Below are 19,872 nucleotides of genomic sequence, written 5' to 3'. Positions count from 1 at the left end.
ACTGTGGTTCGTTATCTTCTCGCTATCTTCTTGTTTGTCTTAATGACTTTAAAAAACTGGAAATGTTACCAGTCACTTTAAACAGTGTTCCAAGGTTACTTGTGGCTGGAATGATTCCGATGCCATTAATGTGTTTGTGTGAAAAAGATATGGGCCGTTTGGAGCAGTTTAGAATGATGGTTTTCTGGAAACTAATCCATCACACCTGACCTGAGGTGTGAACTGATGAGACCACTAAAAAGCTGTGAAACCCCTTTTAACCTTCATGAAACCATGAAGGTTAAAACATATTTAGAAAATGCAAATGCAGGACACAAAATGTATGAATCAACCTGGAAATGTTTCATGCATGAACATCTGTTACAAGTGAGCTCTGAAAGTCGTGCGTCTGCATCTGTACTCCTATTGGATTTGCTCGATTTCAAAATCTATACCAAAATATTCAAATAAACTCGATAATCTGAAATGTCAACGCTGAAACGCTTCAGTTTGCAGCAGCAGTTTTTTCCAGATTTCTGAGCCTCTGCCCACATTCACTTATGACAGACTCTGCCTCTCTAAGGTGCTCTTTTTATGCCCAGCCATATTACCGACCTTTTTTGCTGATCAAACATGTTCCTCCAGTTGTTTCTTTTAAATACGGCTTAGTTTTTTGCAGCTCCCTACTTTTTGAGATGTTACAGTACGTATATCTATGCCTAATGTAGTCGTAATCATTATTGTACATCTAAAAAGCAACACTGAAGCATTTGACAGAATAAGTAGGGCCTCTTCCACTTTAAAAAGCTGCATAAGGGAATGCTAGGATGAACAAACCTGAGGCCATCTTATGAAGGAGAGGACATTAAAGTCACTCAGAAACACGGTCTTCCACACACATGAGACAAAGTGGAAGACTGTGGAATTTGTGTCCTAGATTTTTGGGGTGATTGGCCTCTATTGAAGTACAGAAGGCGCTTGAAGTCAAGTTTCCTCCTGCATTTGATCCACCCACTAATTTATTTTTTTGCTGGCTGTCTTTTAATTTTTGGATGACAGTGAAAGTCCAAGTAAACAGACTTTGTCAAGCCTCAAAGCCACAGATGGCTAATCTACTCTGAATCTCCTAGCCGACAAGTTCATCAGCCAGTGTTCTGGGTGTTTTTAGACTTAGACGTTCACCAACTCCAGAAACCAATATGTGGTTTTATATGACTGCATGCTTTAGTAAAAGGAATGGTGGTAAAAAAAATTTATCAATAGCCTCCTGCTATGCTCCCTGAAAAAAAAGTGGCCCTCGTGCAGGTGTTCTATTGTTCCTTGTTACTCCATCTGCAAATATTAACCTTTAGTAAAGCTATTCAAGCAGGGGCAGTCGTAGCCTCAGTGTTTGTTGTCAAACAACTTTCAACCAGTCTGGTTGCCTTTGCTGGGCAGTTTGTATGTTGTGTGTGTTGTGCCCTCTGTGTTTATCAGTAATCATGCAGCAGTACAGAAGGGAAGCATATTTTTAGGATGAACAGCTGTGCTTTACAGTATCCTCCTTGGAAGGACTTTGGCTCCCCCTTGTGGTGGAACAACAGAATGAAATCTGACACAAAAGTAGAGTTCATTCTGCAGACGTTTGTGATCAAACCTTTAAAGAATGTTTAGTTTAAGTTTTCAGCTATAACAATATGAATTGTACTTGAACGTAGAATGTGTATAAACAGAAATGCCCTCTCCCATCCATTTTTCAAGCTCTCAATTTAACAACTGTAGGTGTATCACTTGAATTTTTCCAGAGCTCACAGTTTTGGGGGTTCTTCACTGTGAAACACATACATTTTCTTGACTACTGCTTCTACGTAGGGGAAACAAGGGGCGTAAGAAAGTATAAGCACTCCTCTGCAAGCAAACAATTTATTATGACAGCACAGGTTTTTGTAAATATCCATGACCACAAAGTAACACTCCCAACAATCTAGCCCTGCCTCTGCTTGTGTCTTGGGTTTGTCTTGCAGAACACAAACAGGCGTCCCCTCCTGCGGACAAAGAAGCAGTCTTTGCAACGCCTTTTCAAGGCGGACTTGGTCTTCATTCCCACAGAGGGCTGGATGCAGGGAAGATGCTGACACGATCCTAAAAAAGATGGTCCACACTGAGCGGGCAGGCCAGGCGAGGGGGGCAGGGTGGAGCGGACTCTGGCTGTTGGCAGGAGAAGAGAGCGATGGGCAGCAGCAAGCGTGCAAAGGCACCGGTAAGCACTGGCTGCTGACGAAAAGGCTGGACTGAAACGGGTCATCTGGGCCACTTGTCGAGTCAGGGAGGTAGCCAGGTGCCTCAGCAGGAGAGGAGCCATGGCGTGAATGGCTGTGAACAACATGCCAATACATATATATTTTAACATCATGTCATACTGGGATGCAGGGCTATTAGTTAGTTGAGTATCAGTATTTTATCAGGAACAAATTGTGTGTGTGGTGGAGGTTCAGAAAACACTAACAAATATGTACAGAAACAAATAAGTAAGAATTTTTAAAAAAAAAACACACTTTAAAAGAACACAACGGTTCCCAAAACACAAATTCACATGAGTGGTTCCTTCCATCCTGTCCTGAATACGGAGAAGTCCTGGATTTGGATGTTACGGTGGGATGTTATGTGGCTGTGCGGCATGCCAAGGAGACGTGCATGTCAGAGTTTGACCTGCTCGCGCTAAAATCTGGCATAAAACCGCTTCACACACTCGTCACAGACACCGCGTGCATCTATATACGAAAGAGAACGTGAACAAACCTTGTGTGGATTCCTGGAAGCTTCAAAGCAGGGGTTTTGTCCCCGAATGTCGCGTTTTAATCGCCACAATAAGCCCCGCAATGCTATGCTTCTCTTTGAGGTTCAGCGAACAGCTTCCGGTGTGAAGGTGTTTCAGGGAATCACTTCCAGAGATTTGTCTGGCAGACAGTTTTATCACTGGGGTTTGAAAAGAAATGCGTCTATCTGTCATAGCAGACTTTGATTCTAACCTGGGCGTCATCTAACTTGTTAAAATAAAACGTGATGCATATCGAGATATTCCGAATTAAGTCAAATGCTTGTTGGGGCTTGTGCCCCGTTTTAGTTATTTTGAACCTGACAGGCAAAACTCGGGCACACACACATCCAATAGTTAACTGCTTTGCAAGGCAGCTTGGGAAAATAGACTGTTGTAAACATGGCGGCCGCTCTGGGCAGAGTTCTGTCCTTCAGTAGAAATGCTAAGGTGCTTGTTTCGCCTTTAAGGCTAACCGCTGTACCCGTCCACCGTTACAGCGTGGAGGTTTCCCGTACCGGAGAGCCTATTACTCACACCGGGCAGGTAGGCTAAAAAATTAAATGCTTTCGTGCTGGATGGCCTAACGACAGCTAACCTTAGCCTATCGTCAGTGCTGCCAATAGCTCCATTATCGGAGAGCCATTCGTGCTATTTGGCTTTTGTGTCAACCTTTAATATAAAACACTAAATAAGTTTTCATATGTTTTATCTGAAAGGGCAACGAATGCATTTGTGTTTTTTCTTCCCTCAGGTACCAAACAGTTAACCAAAAATAAACCCCTCATATAATCAGCAGCAAGATAATGCGCAAGTTATCTGAATACATCTTTTTTTTTTCTTTCAGGTGTTTGATGAAAACGATCCAAGGAGAGCCAGATTCACTGGTAAAATGAAAGAGGTAAGAAGCAAGCGACAAAAAAAAAATAAAAAAAACTTAAAGGAAAATCCCGATATTTTGAAAGAGGAGCATAGTTTTTCCGTCAGTGGCAGCTAGTAAGTTTACTTTCACACAAGACTTTTCAAGACGTTTTCTGTGTCCCTGATTACCCATTTCATATGGTTTTGCATATTATCAGCCAAAACAACACCTGACGTCCAGTTAAACACGGGGGAGGCTCTATCATCATGTGGGGCTTTGCTTTGCTACTGTGGGCGTCCGGTGATTTATAGAAATGGTGAAATCTGAAAATGACCAGAGACTTGTGGAGGTGTCAGGAAAATAAGAGTCAAATGACCTGCGACACATGTCCGACGACTAAAAAAAACAGCTGGAAAGGAGGGGAAAGATGGAGCACATTCAGTTGGCGAGCAGTAAATCCCTGCAATGTTAAATCCATCGTTAACATTTTATTCCTGCAGTCTTAAGAGGCTGAAGCCTCTGCAAATAGCAGCAGACATTTTAAAAAAAGATAGGCTCTGGATTACTGCAAAAGATTGTTGCTGAAGGCTGTTTTATGCTAGGCAGTTTTTGTGTTTTTGGTGATTTTCTTTGCAAATCATTACATTTACTTCAAAGCCACACTATTAAGACCCCCTTGCCTTGTTAAGGTGAACGAGAACTTTGCCATCAAGCTGGTGGCGGAGGAGCCGGTGTCAGACATCGAGGCCAGGGTGGTGTCCTGTGATGGAGGTGGAGGAGCTCTTGGACACCCCAAAGTCTACATCAACTTGGTAATGACAAACACACGTCAAATATTTAGAATAATTTGAAAAGGTATGCGTGTTTGTCCCACTTATTGTAGTTAAGTAGTGTGCAGGAATGGATGGATGTGCACTTCTACAAACCGCCTGAACCGAGCAGGTTTGCAGTCAGTGATGTCTGAAAGTGCTACTCGTCTTTGCTCTAAACACAAAATGGTTTAAGAGCACAGCGTGTTCCTGGAGATTGATGAAGACATTTATCGAAGGAATGGATAAGTTATCGTGTGGGGGGGGCTATTGTGGCATGAACGCCACTGCAGTTGTGTGCGTTCAGTGAGCGTACAACAGACTTCTTTGAAGAATGAAATGTGTTTCATGCTCAGACTTATACTTATTTTGGGTTTTCTGAAAGCAGCAAATAGAATACACAGGCTAAAAAAATGTAAAAACAGCACCCCTAATGTTTAATTGAATGTCCCTTTGAAACAACTGTTAAGGTGGAGTTCTCCAGCATAACCTCCTTTATTATGTGACAGTTTGATGGAGTTTAGTCTGAAGTAGGACCTTCTTTATTGACAGCAGACTCTTAGTCCTCCACTATGTAAACTGCACATCATGTTTTAAATTGCCGCCACTTTGGGAGCCGTTTCAAAAGTATGTTCGACAATCCATGGTGTAGGAACAGTTGGTGTATGCGCCGACTGTTGGTAAACGTCTGACCACATGTGCTGCATGAGAGGATGCAAAACTAACGAAACTATGCTTTTTTTTTTGTCTTCATGCAGGATAAAGACACGAAAGTGGGCACATGTGGCTACTGTGGGCTGCAGTTCAAGCAGAAGCATCATCACTGAAACATCACCTCTGTCTTTGCTTCTCTGTATAAATAGCCATATTGGTTAATAAATTATGTCCTGTCTGTTTGAGAGTGCACTTTTTCTTAACAGCCTGTTGGAAAAAAACACTGAGACAACATAGTTCCAAGCCATGCAATGCTGATTGTTCTATAAATGTGCGTGCGTGCGTGTGTAATTCCTGGATGCTGCTATCGCATGAGATGCAGTTCCAGTCTGTGAGAGACAGAGGTCAGCACTGTCCTACAGATATTTTGGCACGGAGACGTGTCGATAAAAAAAAAATTTTTCATTCTAGCTTCAGAAATGAAAAGATGAACGAAAGCTTTTAGTATCTGTGAGGAGACTAGACTTTTGATTGGTGTCAACTTAACCAAAGGAAAAAGTTGAGGTGTACCTTTTAAAAGGGATATTTGCAACTTTGTTGCTGACTGGAGTGGAATTTATTTCCTTTTCTGTGTGACCAGCCGATTCGCAAGAAAGCATAAGTAATATGATCCTCCTCTCTGCCGTATTAACAGGAGCACGGAGAGAGCCTTAACATTCCTGGTGCATCTGTTCACCACAATCTAGCTGTAAAGTCTTGCTCTGCCAAGCCTGGAAGATACCAGGAAGGAGAGCCTGCCTGATAAGACACAGCGGTGCGGAACAATACATGTTTGAAGAAGATCATATATATATTTCATCAGGCTTATTCTCCATAGACCTCTGCATGCCAAATTGGCCCATGCTTGGCTCAGGCTCCAGACACCCCTATAGCCTGCTGTGTCCCCAGTGATGCAGCCAGTGGAACTGCATTTTCCACTCCATAGGGCTCAGGTTGGGAAGAGTTGTCAGGCTCATATAATTGGCCCTGGTGACTCCTGGAAGTGTGGCTTATGCCATAGTTAACCTCATCTATAGTCAGACCACAGTGGATGATTGAAGGTGGAGAGAGGTGCATTGTTAAAATGAGGCGTGTGAGCCAGGTCGGTGTCAGCGCGACGGCTGGCTGGGTTTGCGGTCAGTAAACCTGGCCGGCTCGGAGGTGGCGGTTGGTTGAGTTGGAGGCATTGCCACGGGCAAAATCTTCAAATGAAACTGAGCATATGAATTGTGCTAAATTGAACAGCACAGTGCTTGTGCGCTGGGTTTGACTGCACTTTTTAATTATTCACTGCCCTTAAACGCATCACCCAGAATAATATAATATCTTTCAACATCGTATGTGTCAAGTAACTCCAGGTTGTAAAGGTGGATTCAACCAATTTGCAGACGGATTCATTGAGAGGTTCAGTTTTTTCAAGGCTAAATCAGCACACTACATCCAGTTATCCACTTTCTTTCTGCATATTATTAAATAGCAATGGCAAATACAACTCTAAAGCACAGCGTGACCTGCACTGGCGGGTCAAACCATTCAAAGATGAGCCCAAATGAGATTAATCACATGAGAAATGTCCTCAACATTGAACCCCTCAGTAGGTAATGGCATTAAATGCCATTGAATTCCTTAATACAGCATCTCTCCACAACAATCACTCACTCTACAAAAAACATCTTCCTCTTCGCTGTAATTGCCCTATTAAAATATTTCTCCTTTAAGATGTGTCACATTACAGACCCCGAGGCTCATTATGGAGCTCCCTGCAGCCAATTATCTGAGCTTCTATGTCTGGGACTGAAAAGGGGCTCGCAGGCAGATCTGGGAGCAGCCCGTCCTCCTCAAATCTACACTCACTGCATGAGAGGCAAATCAGAAAACTGACCTTTGGTCATTGTTTCGAGGCGACTCCACTCAGCTCCACTTTGGTCAGGTGACAGAGCCTCTGACCTTTACCATGGAAATAATGACTTGTTCTTGTGCCAGGAGCTCAGAGGGTTACCGCAGGGAGCGAGACACCTCTGGCGACATGTGACAGTATTTGGAGGACAGAGTTTGCACTCAGCACTTTGATAGCTCCGGAAAACCAAAGTGTGTGTGACAAGGCACAAGAGACCTCGAACTGTGAGTATATGTATGCCAGTGAGTGTGTGCGTGTTTGTGTGTTTGAGAATGCAACAGACTCAGACAGTGTTGAAAGGAAATAGGTGTCAGACGGGAGGTGCAGAGAGGAGTAATTTGGGGTTGTCAATACTTCCCGTGCGAGCAGGTATTCCAGCTGAAATTTCAAAAGTACAAGAGATTCAGAAAACAGGTCATGCTGTGTAGAAAGCTCAATAAAACTAAATTATGAATGTTAGTGATAAAGTTTTGGGAGAAAAAAATGCATGATTTATTCTTACTGATTCAAATGAATCACTCTTTGTGTCCAATTTATGTACTTCTGGCTGCTGTGAGTCAGTCAGGTAAACATTTGGGTCTAACATTCACCAACCGTGCACTAAGAGAGTCTTAATTACATTAAACGGCCGAGAGAACGAGGCCCTCATATCAGACTAGTTGTTGAGTGGTTCGCTTATGTGTGGAGAGCACACGGAGGTGAGGTGAGACGAGTGGCGGGAGGAGGGAGGGGGGAGATAGGAGAAGGATGTGGGCTTAAGGAGGGAAAGGAAGGAATGGAAGAGATGGCTAAAGCAGTAAAGAAAAATAGGTCTGAGGTCACCTGAGCAAGAACAAAATATCTTAATAAGACACTGTAAAAAAGATGGGCCCAGGCGCTCCGGACATGGTCCAAAGATCCATCTTTTTTGCATTTTATAAAAACAATAAAGTGGATGCTAATACAGCCGAATTCCCAATAAAGATGCTTTCATTGACATATTTTTCTGTTTCTTTCATACAGTTCATAACACTGTCATCAGATACACTTCAGTTGATCACTTGATTCCCTGTTTGTGCATGTATACTTGGACGAGGATGGTAGTCCAATTAACCAGCAATAAAGTGTCAAAGTAACTTTCTCGACATGACAGAAAACTATTTGGACACACAAAAAAAAAAAAACAGAAAAATGCCTAAACTTTAGCTGTCTTTGTAATTTTAACACCATTAACATTATTCTACTTGTTCTTCACTAGTGGTAAAGTTCACACCCATCACCTCCTCCAAGAGGAAATATTAAGATGACTGGTGGCGAATTAGATGATTCACCAGTAATTGGACACTTTCTGATGTTTATGTTGACGAGTGTTCAGCTCTACTCAGATTTCTCTGGATAAGATGTGATTTTGTTCATCAGCTGATGAGACATCATTCTCAGAAGTGGGTGGAAACCTGAAAAGATACCCCCTCTAAAAACAGTAGTCAGGGCTTTGTAGGAATCATAAATAATCATAATAAAGAGGGAGCTGAGCGGTTTTGTTTGAGCGAACAATATATATAATAAATTTTACAGAGGAAAGTTGTTTACTTTGTCCCTAGTTTCTCAACTGAAGAACATGCCTGTTGTCTTGTGCCACTGCATGCAAACTGGCTGTCAAACATATCCTGCCACTGATCAGCTGACTCCGTCATTGTGTCAGATAGGTCTGATGGCTGTGAGTAACTGTTAGCTTAGCTCCTTTCTGCACATAAGCCACAAACATATCTCTTAAAAACGCTCAGAAGTCCAATGTTTAGCTGCAATTGCAGATTGCAACTAACTGAAAACCCTCCAGATGCATCCTTCCCTTCCTGTGGCCACATCTTGAGCGACTTGGGTAAAATGGGAGGCGTCTTCTGCTGTGATACAAGGTTAAGGTTAGAGAAGGCTTTGGTGATTGGTAGTTTGGATCTGTAAACACATCTGTTTCAATCAAGAACTCCCATAACACCTTGTTTGTTGTCAGATTTTTTTATTTTCCTTTTATTCATTACGTCACTACATTATATATCTGCTTAATGCCTGCCTAATGGCCAGTTTGGCATACCTCAGAGATGAAATGAGGAGATCACTTTGTCCTTTTTGACCAAAGAACTGACCAATCAGGGATGACTTTCAATTTACGCTGTAATTATGAGCAGTCAAATCTCACCTGTAGTAGAAAGCTGTCAGAGTATTCTCAGTTTGGAGAAACGGTGGGCTCACCAAGCTAACACCTCAGAATGCAGCTACGTGAAGAGCCAGTTTGAGCACCTTGATGTGTTTTTAGCCTGCATCACTTTTAGCATCAGACAGTTATTTGTTTCTTGTCAACCACAGAACGTTCATGCTGAACGCGGTTTGTGTGACGTCATGTCATGTGGACCCAGTGCATGTAACATGTCTGAAGCAAAAGTGATGTGCATTTGCTCAAATTGCCTATATATGTTTTTAAGTTTGATTTGTTTTAGATGGTAAAAAATGTGCTGTTCTGGTGGCTCTTGCTGGTGGCACCGGCCTGCCAAATGTACCTGCGAACTTGTTTCCCCTTTCAGAGTGCTTCCCTGGTTCTCCAAACTGAGAGCATTCTGACTCCCGGTAATGGGTGAAGACTCTGAATACTTTATCATCTACGGTACATAATATCATCAAAAGATTCAGAGAATCTGGAGACAGGTCTGTGCGCAAGGGACACAGACGAAAATCAATATAGGATGCCTATGGTCTTCGGGTCCTCTGGTGGCTCTGTATTAAAAACAGGCCACAGCTACGTGGGCTCAGAAACTCTTCCAAAAATCATTGACACAGTCCACTATGCCTTCCACAAATGCAGGTTAAAGCTTTATCATGCATAGAAGAAGCCATCAATGCTGACAGGTATATACAGGTTTTAGATCTGCAAATGCTTCCATCGGTTTCAACATCTATTTCAGAGAAGGCCTTGCATATTTCGGCAAGACAATACTAAACCACATACTTCATATTTTACAATAGCATGGCTTTGTGGTATAAGAGTCTGAGTGCTGGACTGACCTGCCTTTCACCAGCTGAAAACATTTAACGTACAATGAAACGCAGAATTCAACAGAGAATACCCAAGACTGTTGAACAGCTAGAGTCCTATATCAGACAAGAATGGCACAGCATTCTTCTTTCAAAGGTCCAGCAACTGGCCTCCTCAGTTCCCAGATGTTTATGGACTGTTAAAAGAAGAGGGGATGCTACGCTACACAGTGGTAAACATGACCCCGTCCCAACTTTTTTAAGATGTGTAGCTGCCGTCGAATCCAAGATGAGCTAATGATTTTCATCAAATGAGACAAATGTCTCAGTTTCAACAGCTGATGTGTTGTTCCATGTAAATTAAATATTAATTTATGAGGTTAGCAAATGATTGCATTCTGTTTTGATGCAATAGTTAACCGAGGACATGGTTTTTTCGAAGCAAATGCGTTTTGAAAAATCCAGAGTTAATGCCACAACAATGACAGCAAAACTATTTGGACTTGTTTTCTTTTTGTTTTTTCCACCATTTAGATTAAATTTGGCTATTTAGCTCTGCAGACTGTATCCCTAAGTGTGTATTTGTCCCTTTGCAGTGATCTCCATTGTCTGTACCAAAGAGAAAAGACATGCCTCAACCAGCAAAGGTTGACAACAAGCTTATACCTTCTAACCCCACTCAGCACCCAGTCAACCTCTTATCTGACTACCACTCCATATCCTTCACGGCACTATCGCCACCTCCTTTGAAGTCACAGTTATTTTAAAAAGGGAAATTAAATTGTATTGGCTGTAGTACATTAGATTTAGACAGAATGATTTAACATTTTGAGCAGAAGTTTTAAGGATCCATTAGCAGCCGACCACAATGAGATCCCGTCCACCAGTGAGTGGAAGAAAGAAAACTTTACAGAAATAAGAAGTCAGATGTCATTATTTATCATCTTAAATATCACTTATTTATGAGGCAGAAACAGAATGAAATTCTCGGTTGAATTCATCCTAAATTATTTAATCTGAAATGGTTAATTCCATACAAAGCCCAGGCAGATCCCTCCTCTGTTCTGATAAATACTTTATCACTGTTCCTAAATCAAAAGCAGGAGTAGGAGAGAGATGGGGCGGGGGGGTGGGGCAGAAAAATAACTTCTCTTTGTTCTTGTTTGTGCTCTATTTAAGAAAATGTTGTTTAAAAATGTTTTTTATGTTGAATTTGTGCAGTTTCCTATGATAATTGAAGTCTTTTTGAATGAAGCATTGAGACTTGATGATGTATGAAGAGGAAAGTCACCTGATGGATAAAGATGTGACACTTACTTAAAATCACCTAAGAGCTTCTTATGTAGCATTCGTTGTGAATTCTCTTGCTGTCCAAGGTTGACAAAGTCAAAAACTGCCTAATGAAAAGGGACGCATCGCTGATTGCAGCTATATCTGGAGCCGAGGTGGAAGTGGCATCGATTTAACAATTTAGCAGCACCCTCCTCTGTGTGTTTCCATTAGTCACGGCTGAATACCACCCACTTTCCCCCTTTCACTCCCTCCAAACACACACAAACACCCTCAGTCTCTCTCTCGCTCACACACACACATATCCAAAGCTGCAGAGGTATATTCCACTGCTTCTGTAAAGGATTCATATTGGGTAAAATGACCCTATTACTGGTTCCAGAACAGTGGATATCTAATGTAAGGGCACACTCAGAGAACTTTGCTACGCTACAGAATACACTTTTTATTCTTTTTGTGACTCAGTGCATGTACAGACTGTAGTGTACAAGTGTACAATAGTGTATATTTTTCAGATGTGTAAACTGTTCAACCTTGTCGCAGTAGAGTGTGTGGTGAAAGTTGTTTAATCAAAGACATCTGATCATCGCTGAAGTTCACAAGAGCCTGAAAGTTGTAGGAGAGTTTAGGGCAAGTGGCCAAAACAAGATCATACACCACTGAGTGACCGTTCGCTACACCCCCAGTCAAACACTTTTCCACATGTTGAAGTAGGATATATGGAGCTGCTGAAAGGGAGTTATTCTGCATATCAAGTGTTTTTGTTTGGTTGTTTTTAAAATGAATCAAAATCACAAGAGAGACAGTGTAGAGGTGGATGACTGCTCTAACTTGTCAGAAAGTCTCATCCTAAAAAGTAACATGATGGATCATGAGCTGACTTTTCATGAATGTAGACAAAAAAGAAAGAAAAGCATTTTTAAGAGCCTTTGTTTGTTTTTTTTTAAGATGAGTCCAGATTAAAAAGTCAGCTGGACTTTGTCTTTTCAACAAACTTGTGGATCAACTGGGTGGTGGCCCTTAGCGAACGGTCGCTTGGTCATGTCACTCAAACAAAAAAAGACTTTTCTATTCAGTCCAGAAGTCAAAAGGTCCCACTGATGATGCACTCGTGGACTACAAGGATGAAGTGGACTGAACAAGTTCAAAGGATTGCGTGGGTGTCCTGCTGTCTACTATCGCATCATTTAAGCCTTTCCACATCTCAGCTGCTTTGGGCTGCTGGTACGGAGGACCGTAGAAAACTCCGTCCACCCATTCTCTGAGTGTGGCGACTGGTGACTCCTGTTGTCTGTCCACCTTGGTGAGCGCCATATTTGTTGGGTACCCAGGAGAGGGGGACCCAGTCGATGACAGCATACAAGGGGGGTATTCTGACTGCAAGCTGGCTTCCAGAGACACAGCTGTGTCGGCTATTGACCAAATTTTCGGCTTGGTGTCTGTGCGTCGAAGGTCTGAAGTGGCATAGAAGGAGCTATTTTGGCGTTGCAATGCTGATAGTTTGGGGCAGTCTGGGGACAGTCTCTCTTTTCCATGCAGAGGGTCTGAGTGGTGCGACAGATGCCCATGAGGGAGATCTGCTTTCGGTTTTCCTCCATTATCTTCAGGTATAAACTGTGTCTTCGGCTCACTGTCGGAGGCGTCAGATTCCAGCAGGTCAAAATCCTCCAGATCACTCTGTAGGTCAGCACATTGTTGATCTGCAATAATAAACCATTCAGATAACAACAACAAAAAAAAGCCATGAAAGAAGCTGAACGTGCTGCGAGACCGACTCAGGCCTTGCTTACCTGGAAGATCTTTGTCACTTTTAAGTGGCTTCTCAGATTCATCGCTGTCGTCCTCACAACCTCGGTCGTCAGAGCTTTTACAAGCCCGTGGCGACCACGTCACTTTGTTCTCCTTTTTCAGTCTCCTGCGTGCGTTGGCAAACCATGTAGACACCTGAGGGAGGGAAGGAATAGAGGGTCAGAGAGGAACTTAGGAATATATGAATTAAAGAAGACAACAGAATGGAGGAAAAAAATAATGAAAAAGCAATTTAGAGGCATTAAAGGCATTAATTATTGTGCTAAATGTTAATTATGTTGAAAAAACCCACCTGGGTTAGGGTCATCCTGGTGATGATTGCCAGCATTATCTTCTCCCCCTTGGTTGGGTAGGGGTTCTTCTGGTGCTCCTGCAGCCAAGCCTTGAGTGTGCTGGTGGTCTCTCTGGTGGCATTTTTACGACGTGAAGAACTATCTGAGCATGAATACCTGAGCCAGATTATTATAACACAAAAAATAAGTGACTGATTTTTGCTTTTTTATAAAAAAAAAAAAGGGAAAAAAACGTCCCTTGAAAATTAAAAAGAAAATGATACGTTGCTGTGTAGCAGTTACCAGTTCCATACTCTAAATCCAATTGTGAACATTATAGGCGTACAACACAAAAAATACCCAAACCTAAAAGTATATTAGGTCACTATAAAACTGCTGCAGACACCCTGAAGATATTTATCATCGGTGCGAGGTAAATAATAAGGGCAATGTCGCGTTTTTCACGAACTTACCCAAATCTGTCATAAGAATATTGTCCAAATGTGTATTCGTAAGGATAGTAGGCAGGAGTCTGAGATGTCCCCACGTGCACGGACGCAGCTTCTTTGGCATCCAGTGGTCCCTGAAAATATTAAAGATTAAATGCCACAAATACATTTCCCTCCTTTCTTGTTGTTACTGGCCTGTGTTCAGTTTTTAGTATATCTGCGCCAAAAGCACGACAGAACTGAAAGTGAACCCTCACACTCACTCTAGAATAGATAGCGGCGGCGTCGCTGGTGCAGGTGCTGTAATAGCTTTGGCTCTTTGGGTAAGGGCCACTGTAGACCCCGATGCCAGCTCCAGGAGTGAGCTGCTGGCCCGGGGAGCGCAGCGCGGGGTGGGACGGAGGAGCTCCGGACAAGGAGCTGGGGGTCATCAGAAACTACGGAGAAATGATTAAAACTCACTTAACTTGTCCCAGACAGAAAACTGAATCACACGTTTAACACTAAACAGTACAAACTCGGTGTAGTCTATAAAGTGTGCTCACTGGGGAAAAAAAACCTTTAAATGCGAGTTACCCTTTTACTTTGAGGTATTTTCCTTAACAAAATCGTATTTTTCTTTAGAAAAATGAAGAAAAAAAATATATGAACGGGAAAATATTCACGAGTTGACATCGACACGTTATGTTACAGTTTGGATTGATATTTTGAAAAGAAACGAAAAGCGCTACCTGTGGGGTGGTGGAGTAGGAGTATCCCAGCTGAGAGTAAGCAGCCATGGTTCAAAGAAGATCAAGGAGGCAAAAGCAGGAGTGAAGACGCGTGGCCGCGTCCAACAGCATTCGTGCCAAAAATCAGATTTCTCCCCCTGACACCAGTTCAAAGCTAATTCTCACTTTAAAACATCACAAAAATCGACTACCACCTTTTCCAAATGAGGGCGCGCGGACGTTTACGCAGCACTTTCATCGCAGCGCAGCTTGGAAAAAACGCCCATTAAAAGTAACTTCTTGGCTTCACTCGCAGTTCCACCTCATTCACCCAGCTGCTGCAGCTTATACAATCCTTGAGATCTTACAAACCAAAAGCGAGGTCGCGCGTGCCGCGTATGCGCGTGTGCCTGATCTAACCATGCATCTCTCCGCGATGCGCTCTTTGGTTATAAGGCGCGTCTCTCTGACGTCAACCCCGGAGTCCGTGTGTGCAGACCGGTGTTCACATCAAGATAAAGAAACTCAACTAATTAATTCCCTCCCAGTTCTCTTTCGGCTCTTTTCCAGGAGTACAGCTCTTTGCAGCGCAAGTGCAATCCCCACAAACTGTCCCCGGGCTTAAAGAGAAAGTGATCAGTTGTCCGAATAAACAAACACCGCTGCCTGTATGCGCGCGTGCACACATCTACACGCGTTGAACAACACAGACTATGGCCAGAGGCGGGGGATCAGGGACGTGATGCGTTGACACCACATTGACACAGGATGATTGATGACTACAACCTGATATTAGCATAATCGTTTTGCCCTGTAGTTTAGATAACTTGTCACCACGGAGAAATCTCGCTGTCACCCACATATTCATGAGTGGGGAGATTTCAGGTCTCCACCGAGCAAATTAATCAAACAATAAACACCCCGTGCATTCCCTTGAGTAAGCACCTTTAGCAGCTGAATGGCTTGTCATGTTTTTAATAAAGTCTTAAGTTGCCCTGATGAAGTGGAAACACTTTTTCTGCAGTCCGCCTTTTAGATTTTTTGTCATTTTTTCCAAGAGAAAGGAAAAGGAAAACAGGGCAGGTGTGAAAGAAATAGAAGAAAGGCACATGTTTAGACAGAATTGCACTGTTTTAAAGGTAGACTAATGAGAGAAAGAAGAAAGAAGATAGAGGCTGAATGAAAATGGTTAGGGTGGGAGAAGGGAACTGATCATTATTATGTTTTCTTTTTACAGATGGGGAAAATCTTCTGACTGCTCTCACTTTTTTCTTTCCTCCGATCCATCTTTCCATGCTCAATAAAAAAGATTGTTTTTAATTGGTCAAACAGATCACAAAGATGAGATGGCTGTAAAAAACACCAGTTTTGCATTAGCATCTCGTAATTGCTTTGACCAACACTGTAGCATCATCTTTCATTTCTATGTCAACATGAGGATCAGTGAGGTGAGCGCAACCTAAGCCAAATTTAAGGACAAGGATCTGAATCACTTTCTTTAAAACAGCAAAAGAGGGCACAGGCGTTTTGGGAGGGAGTGCCTTTTGTGCTCGACACTTTTCTTAAATGGTCAACACGATCACATCTTGTAAAAATCAAGTGTTCACACAACTTAATTTGTGGTGAAAAACAGAAGCTCTAGCTGCATGAGGAGAATCAGTAAATCAAATGCTTTTTTAAAATCACAAGTTTGTCACGCCCAAATGAAGTGCGGGCCCCGGTGCGGTCACAGAGTCAGGAGAACAAGAACTCTTAGTTCAAACAAAAGTTTATTGGCTAACAGAAAATCTCACACAGAGGAAAACCTGGCCTGGTGAGCAGGGAAGTCGACCAGCAGGATCGGAACAAAAAACCAAGGTACTCCAAGAACTGAAAATAATCCACTAAACACTAAAGGGCAGGATCCAGGTTGTGAACCAAACAGGCATAACAAATACATTAACACATGAGCAAAGAAAGGCAGAGAAGAACAGATATTTAAACTATCGGGGCAATCAAGGGAAGATGGAACACAGGTGAGTTACGAACCAGGTGTCACAGCTGTGGCTGTGACAAAGTTGACACAATTTCTTGAGAATTTAGTGAGATGTCTATGACATGCTTTTGTCAAATTAACACTAAGAGACAGAACAACAGCTCCTTTTTCCACCATGAACTTCCACCTCTGTTCACATCAGCATGTTTTATGGAGTGGAGCGACCAACTCACTTTACTCCCCCCTCACTTCCTCATGGTCTGCTTCTTTTGAGGTCGGTAGTACTCAATAACCCTTGAAGCACATTATTACTGTATGAAAGACCGTGCAGCAAAAAGCCAGAGAGCTCACACTACCGCCCACCACACTGACAGAAAAATACTTGAGTGACAATTTTATTCTGAAGATTTTCCTCACCTGCAGTTCAACCACAGACTCTTTTTAGGCACAGCATCCTTATGATTCATGTGTTAAAGGGTCCAGGTAGTCCAAAGCACCTTTTTTTGTGCGAGTGTAATTTTGCATTTAGTGACAAACGGGAAATCAGATCTTACCAATTTCCGGCTGCAAAAAAGAATAAAACAAAAGCAATCAGAAATCAAAATTCCTTGTTGCAAGTACGGAAAGAGCATTATACACCAGTTTCTTTCTGAAGTGAACTATGTGATGTTAATTTTAATTTGTTGTTCATAGCAAAGCAAAAAAGCAAGAGCAAAAGAGATCTGACTTCCCACTCCCGAGGGCAAATGCAACGTGATGTGAAGTTGAAGTCGGCGAGTAAAAGATGGGTCTAGATATTTATATTCTGAGCTGGGAGTGTAAGACTGCTCACTAAATCAGATATTTTAAGACCGAGGTGATGCCAAACAAAGAGCCAGTGTCGTGTTTTTCAGCGATTTATTAGTTAATAGTAAGTTTGAATTATTATTATTTAGTTTTAGTTTATCTTATTTTATTTAGTTTAGTTTAGTTTAAATGATTTGCTCAAAAGGACAAAAAGTTTTTTTTTAAATAATCGGTATCCCTAAAACCCAAAAACTAAGCTACATATTTAAACTGCTTGGTTAAGGTTAAGGGGCGGGGGTGTATCTATAGTTCCCAATTCATTGCTTGAGCAGGGCGGTCTCCATACATGTGCCCAGCATACCGGTGAGCGCATCCTTTGGTTTTAAGTCAGATCCACAAAGGTCATAATTCCAAGCTCCACAAAACCACATTCCGATAGCTTCAAAGTTGTGGTTTTCGAGCCAGTAGTTGGCATCAAAGAGACAATTTCTTTTAGGTACAGTTTCTGTTCATAGAGCAGGTAAAGATTGGTGTACAGCATCTAAAGCAACCCTAAGTGAAACGTTATTTGAGAATTCTCCGAATCTTAAGCCAGGGTGAAGGCTTTGATGTCAACAAGATAATCAACAGAAAACATAGCAGTGGATTTGAGGAAACTCTGAAACTCCAGGAATGACTCAGCCAGAGTCAAAGCCAGCATCTCTGGAGAGATATAAAAGTGTCTGAGCAATGACATTTCCCATCTCAAACCCATCTGAAACTGCTACTGCTTCAAAAGGTACACAAAAGGACAAGCAAATTATTTGAATTCTTTTGCATTTTTGGTTATTTCAGTCATTTATTTCCAATATGTTATTAAAAAAAAATCCAAAAACCTTTTTGTGCTTTGTCATTGGGGAGTATTGTGGGAAAATATATGAGAAAGTAGAATCCTCAAGAGGTCTACCAAAGCCCCAATGTCGAGGTGATCTGGGTAGATGGAGAGATCAATACTGGACTATGTTTCTCACTTCAAAACAAAAATGGTGATTACGTTTTACAGTGACCACTCAGCCTTTACGGAGTTGATTCCAAGAATTGATATTTTGGTTCAAAACAAAAAAAGATTGTTGCAGATATGGGCTAAAAACTTGTATGTCACAATAGCTGGCGTGCTGGGTGTTTTGGTGTTGTTTAGGACAGTCACACGCCTCCTCATCTGTTTGACATTGTGCGAGTGGCAAATTTGGTATCTGTACAGCCAATCAAAACCCAAGAAGCTATAAATATTGCAAATGTTACAAAACACATCACATCTATCATAAACAGATAATCTGAAATCGTGTAGTTACGTTGTGTTTATGTAATGTACTGCCTGTACAACTTCTAGTACCACTCCTGTGTGGTCACATTGTCATTTTCTCGGTGGTGACACTTACTGTTTGGGACGAGGAGAAGAGTGTGCCGGGCGCACCAAAAGTGCCAGAATAAGCTACTGCCACATTGATGTCTCAAGTCACTCTTTGGCAATGACCAGTGAAAGGAGCATAATCAAGTTAATTAAGACTGGGTTCTTTATTCATCCCCTCTCCCCACTTGAATGTTTTTTGTACAGTCCTGTCTAATAGAAGAAAGAAAGTGCAGAAATATGACGGGAAATCCATGACAAGTTATAAAGAGAAAAAAGAAATATGAAAACAACAGAAGTAGGAACCTTTACGTGCTCAAACCCAGCATGAAGAAGTGGATGTGGAGCCTGAAGAGGCAAACTTGAGGACCCGAAGAAATCGTTAATAGTCAGGGGATCTAAAATGGAGCGAGGGGATGTGGAGAGGTAAAAGGACAAAATATTCCCAATGCACCCAGAGTAACACTGAAACAACAGAGCTGCATCACCAGAAAGCATCTCGGTCCCCACCGGGGAGAAGGCATCTGTGTACCACCGCCTGATTGACATTCCATTTGTCCCATGAAAGGTGCTCATATAGTGAACATGGACTAACTGTCTCCCCCTCATCTGTGCTCAAAGCTTGGAAATGAAGTTATCTCCCTGTGCTGGTGTTGCACATCTTCACACAAAACATATGTCACTCAAAGGAAATGGCAATTTGTTTAGCCAGTGACAACGAACACGACCGAGTTTAATCTCGGTTTGGTGTAGTTTATGGGGAAATAACTTGTGAGCTTGAGAGAAATGAGCAGAGAGTCTGCATTTTGTTACCTTCTTCTTGGGTTTCCCACAAAGAAAATATAAAGCATGCATTTCACACAGAGATGCATAGATAATGTTATTTTCCTCTTTTTGAATATTCAATGCACTGCTTATATATTAAAATATGGTCTGTTTATAAATTTATGACATTCCTGTAGTATTTATTTCTTAAGGCTCTGCGTTCGTTAGACCGTGATTATGTCTTTCTGATCTCGTTCCCCTCACATCAATCATTCATTCAAGATGCTCCGCAGCAACAAAAAAAAAAAGGAAAGAAAGGAAACACATTCTTTATTTCCTCCTTCCTGCATCCAGCTCTAGCTATTATGTAGTAGGTGGGGCACGGGGGGTTA

General features: G+C 42.0%; 3 protein-coding genes across 3 annotated transcripts; 1 reads left to right on the top strand and 2 right to left on the bottom strand.

Moving 5' to 3' along the window:
* Positions 1–1,942: 1,942 nt before the first annotated feature.
* Positions 1,943–2,320, bottom strand: mrpl36 (mitochondrial ribosomal protein L36). The gene has a single exon (XM_072370115.1). The coding sequence runs from the start codon at positions 2,318–2,320 to the stop codon at positions 1,943–1,945; it is 378 nt and encodes a 125-aa protein (XP_072226216.1).
* Positions 2,321–3,141: 821 nt separating this feature from the next.
* ndufs6 (NADH:ubiquinone oxidoreductase subunit S6) lies at positions 3,142–5,340 on the top strand. Its single transcript, XM_072370165.1, has 4 exons — positions 3,142–3,319; positions 3,621–3,674; positions 4,325–4,447; positions 5,203–5,340. Exons 1-4 carry the CDS (start codon positions 3,176–3,178, stop codon positions 5,269–5,271), a joined length of 390 nt encoding a protein of 129 aa, XP_072226266.1. The 5' UTR covers positions 3,142–3,175; the 3' UTR covers positions 5,272–5,340.
* A 6,941-nt stretch (positions 5,341–12,281) lies between these two features.
* On the bottom strand, positions 12,282–14,636 carry irx4b (iroquois homeobox 4b). The gene is made up of 6 exons (XM_072371096.1): positions 14,589–14,636; positions 14,121–14,294; positions 13,882–13,991; positions 13,429–13,585; positions 13,118–13,271; positions 12,282–13,027 (listed from the first exon to the last, which is right to left on the bottom strand). The coding sequence occupies exons 1-6, from the start codon at positions 14,634–14,636 to the stop codon at positions 12,444–12,446; spliced, it is 1,227 nt and encodes a 408-aa protein (XP_072227197.1). The 3' UTR covers positions 12,282–12,443.
* Positions 14,637–19,872: the final 5,236 nt, after the last annotated feature.

Source organism: Leuresthes tenuis, unplaced genomic scaffold (genome assembly GCF_036924035.1).
Source record: "Leuresthes tenuis unplaced genomic scaffold, fLeuTen1.0.hap1 SCAF_18, whole genome shotgun sequence".
Taxonomy (NCBI): domain Eukaryota; kingdom Metazoa; phylum Chordata; class Actinopteri; order Atheriniformes; family Atherinopsidae; genus Leuresthes; species Leuresthes tenuis.
The sequence above is the reverse complement of the archived record's forward strand: the minus strand, read 5'-3'. Positions and strand labels throughout refer to the sequence as shown.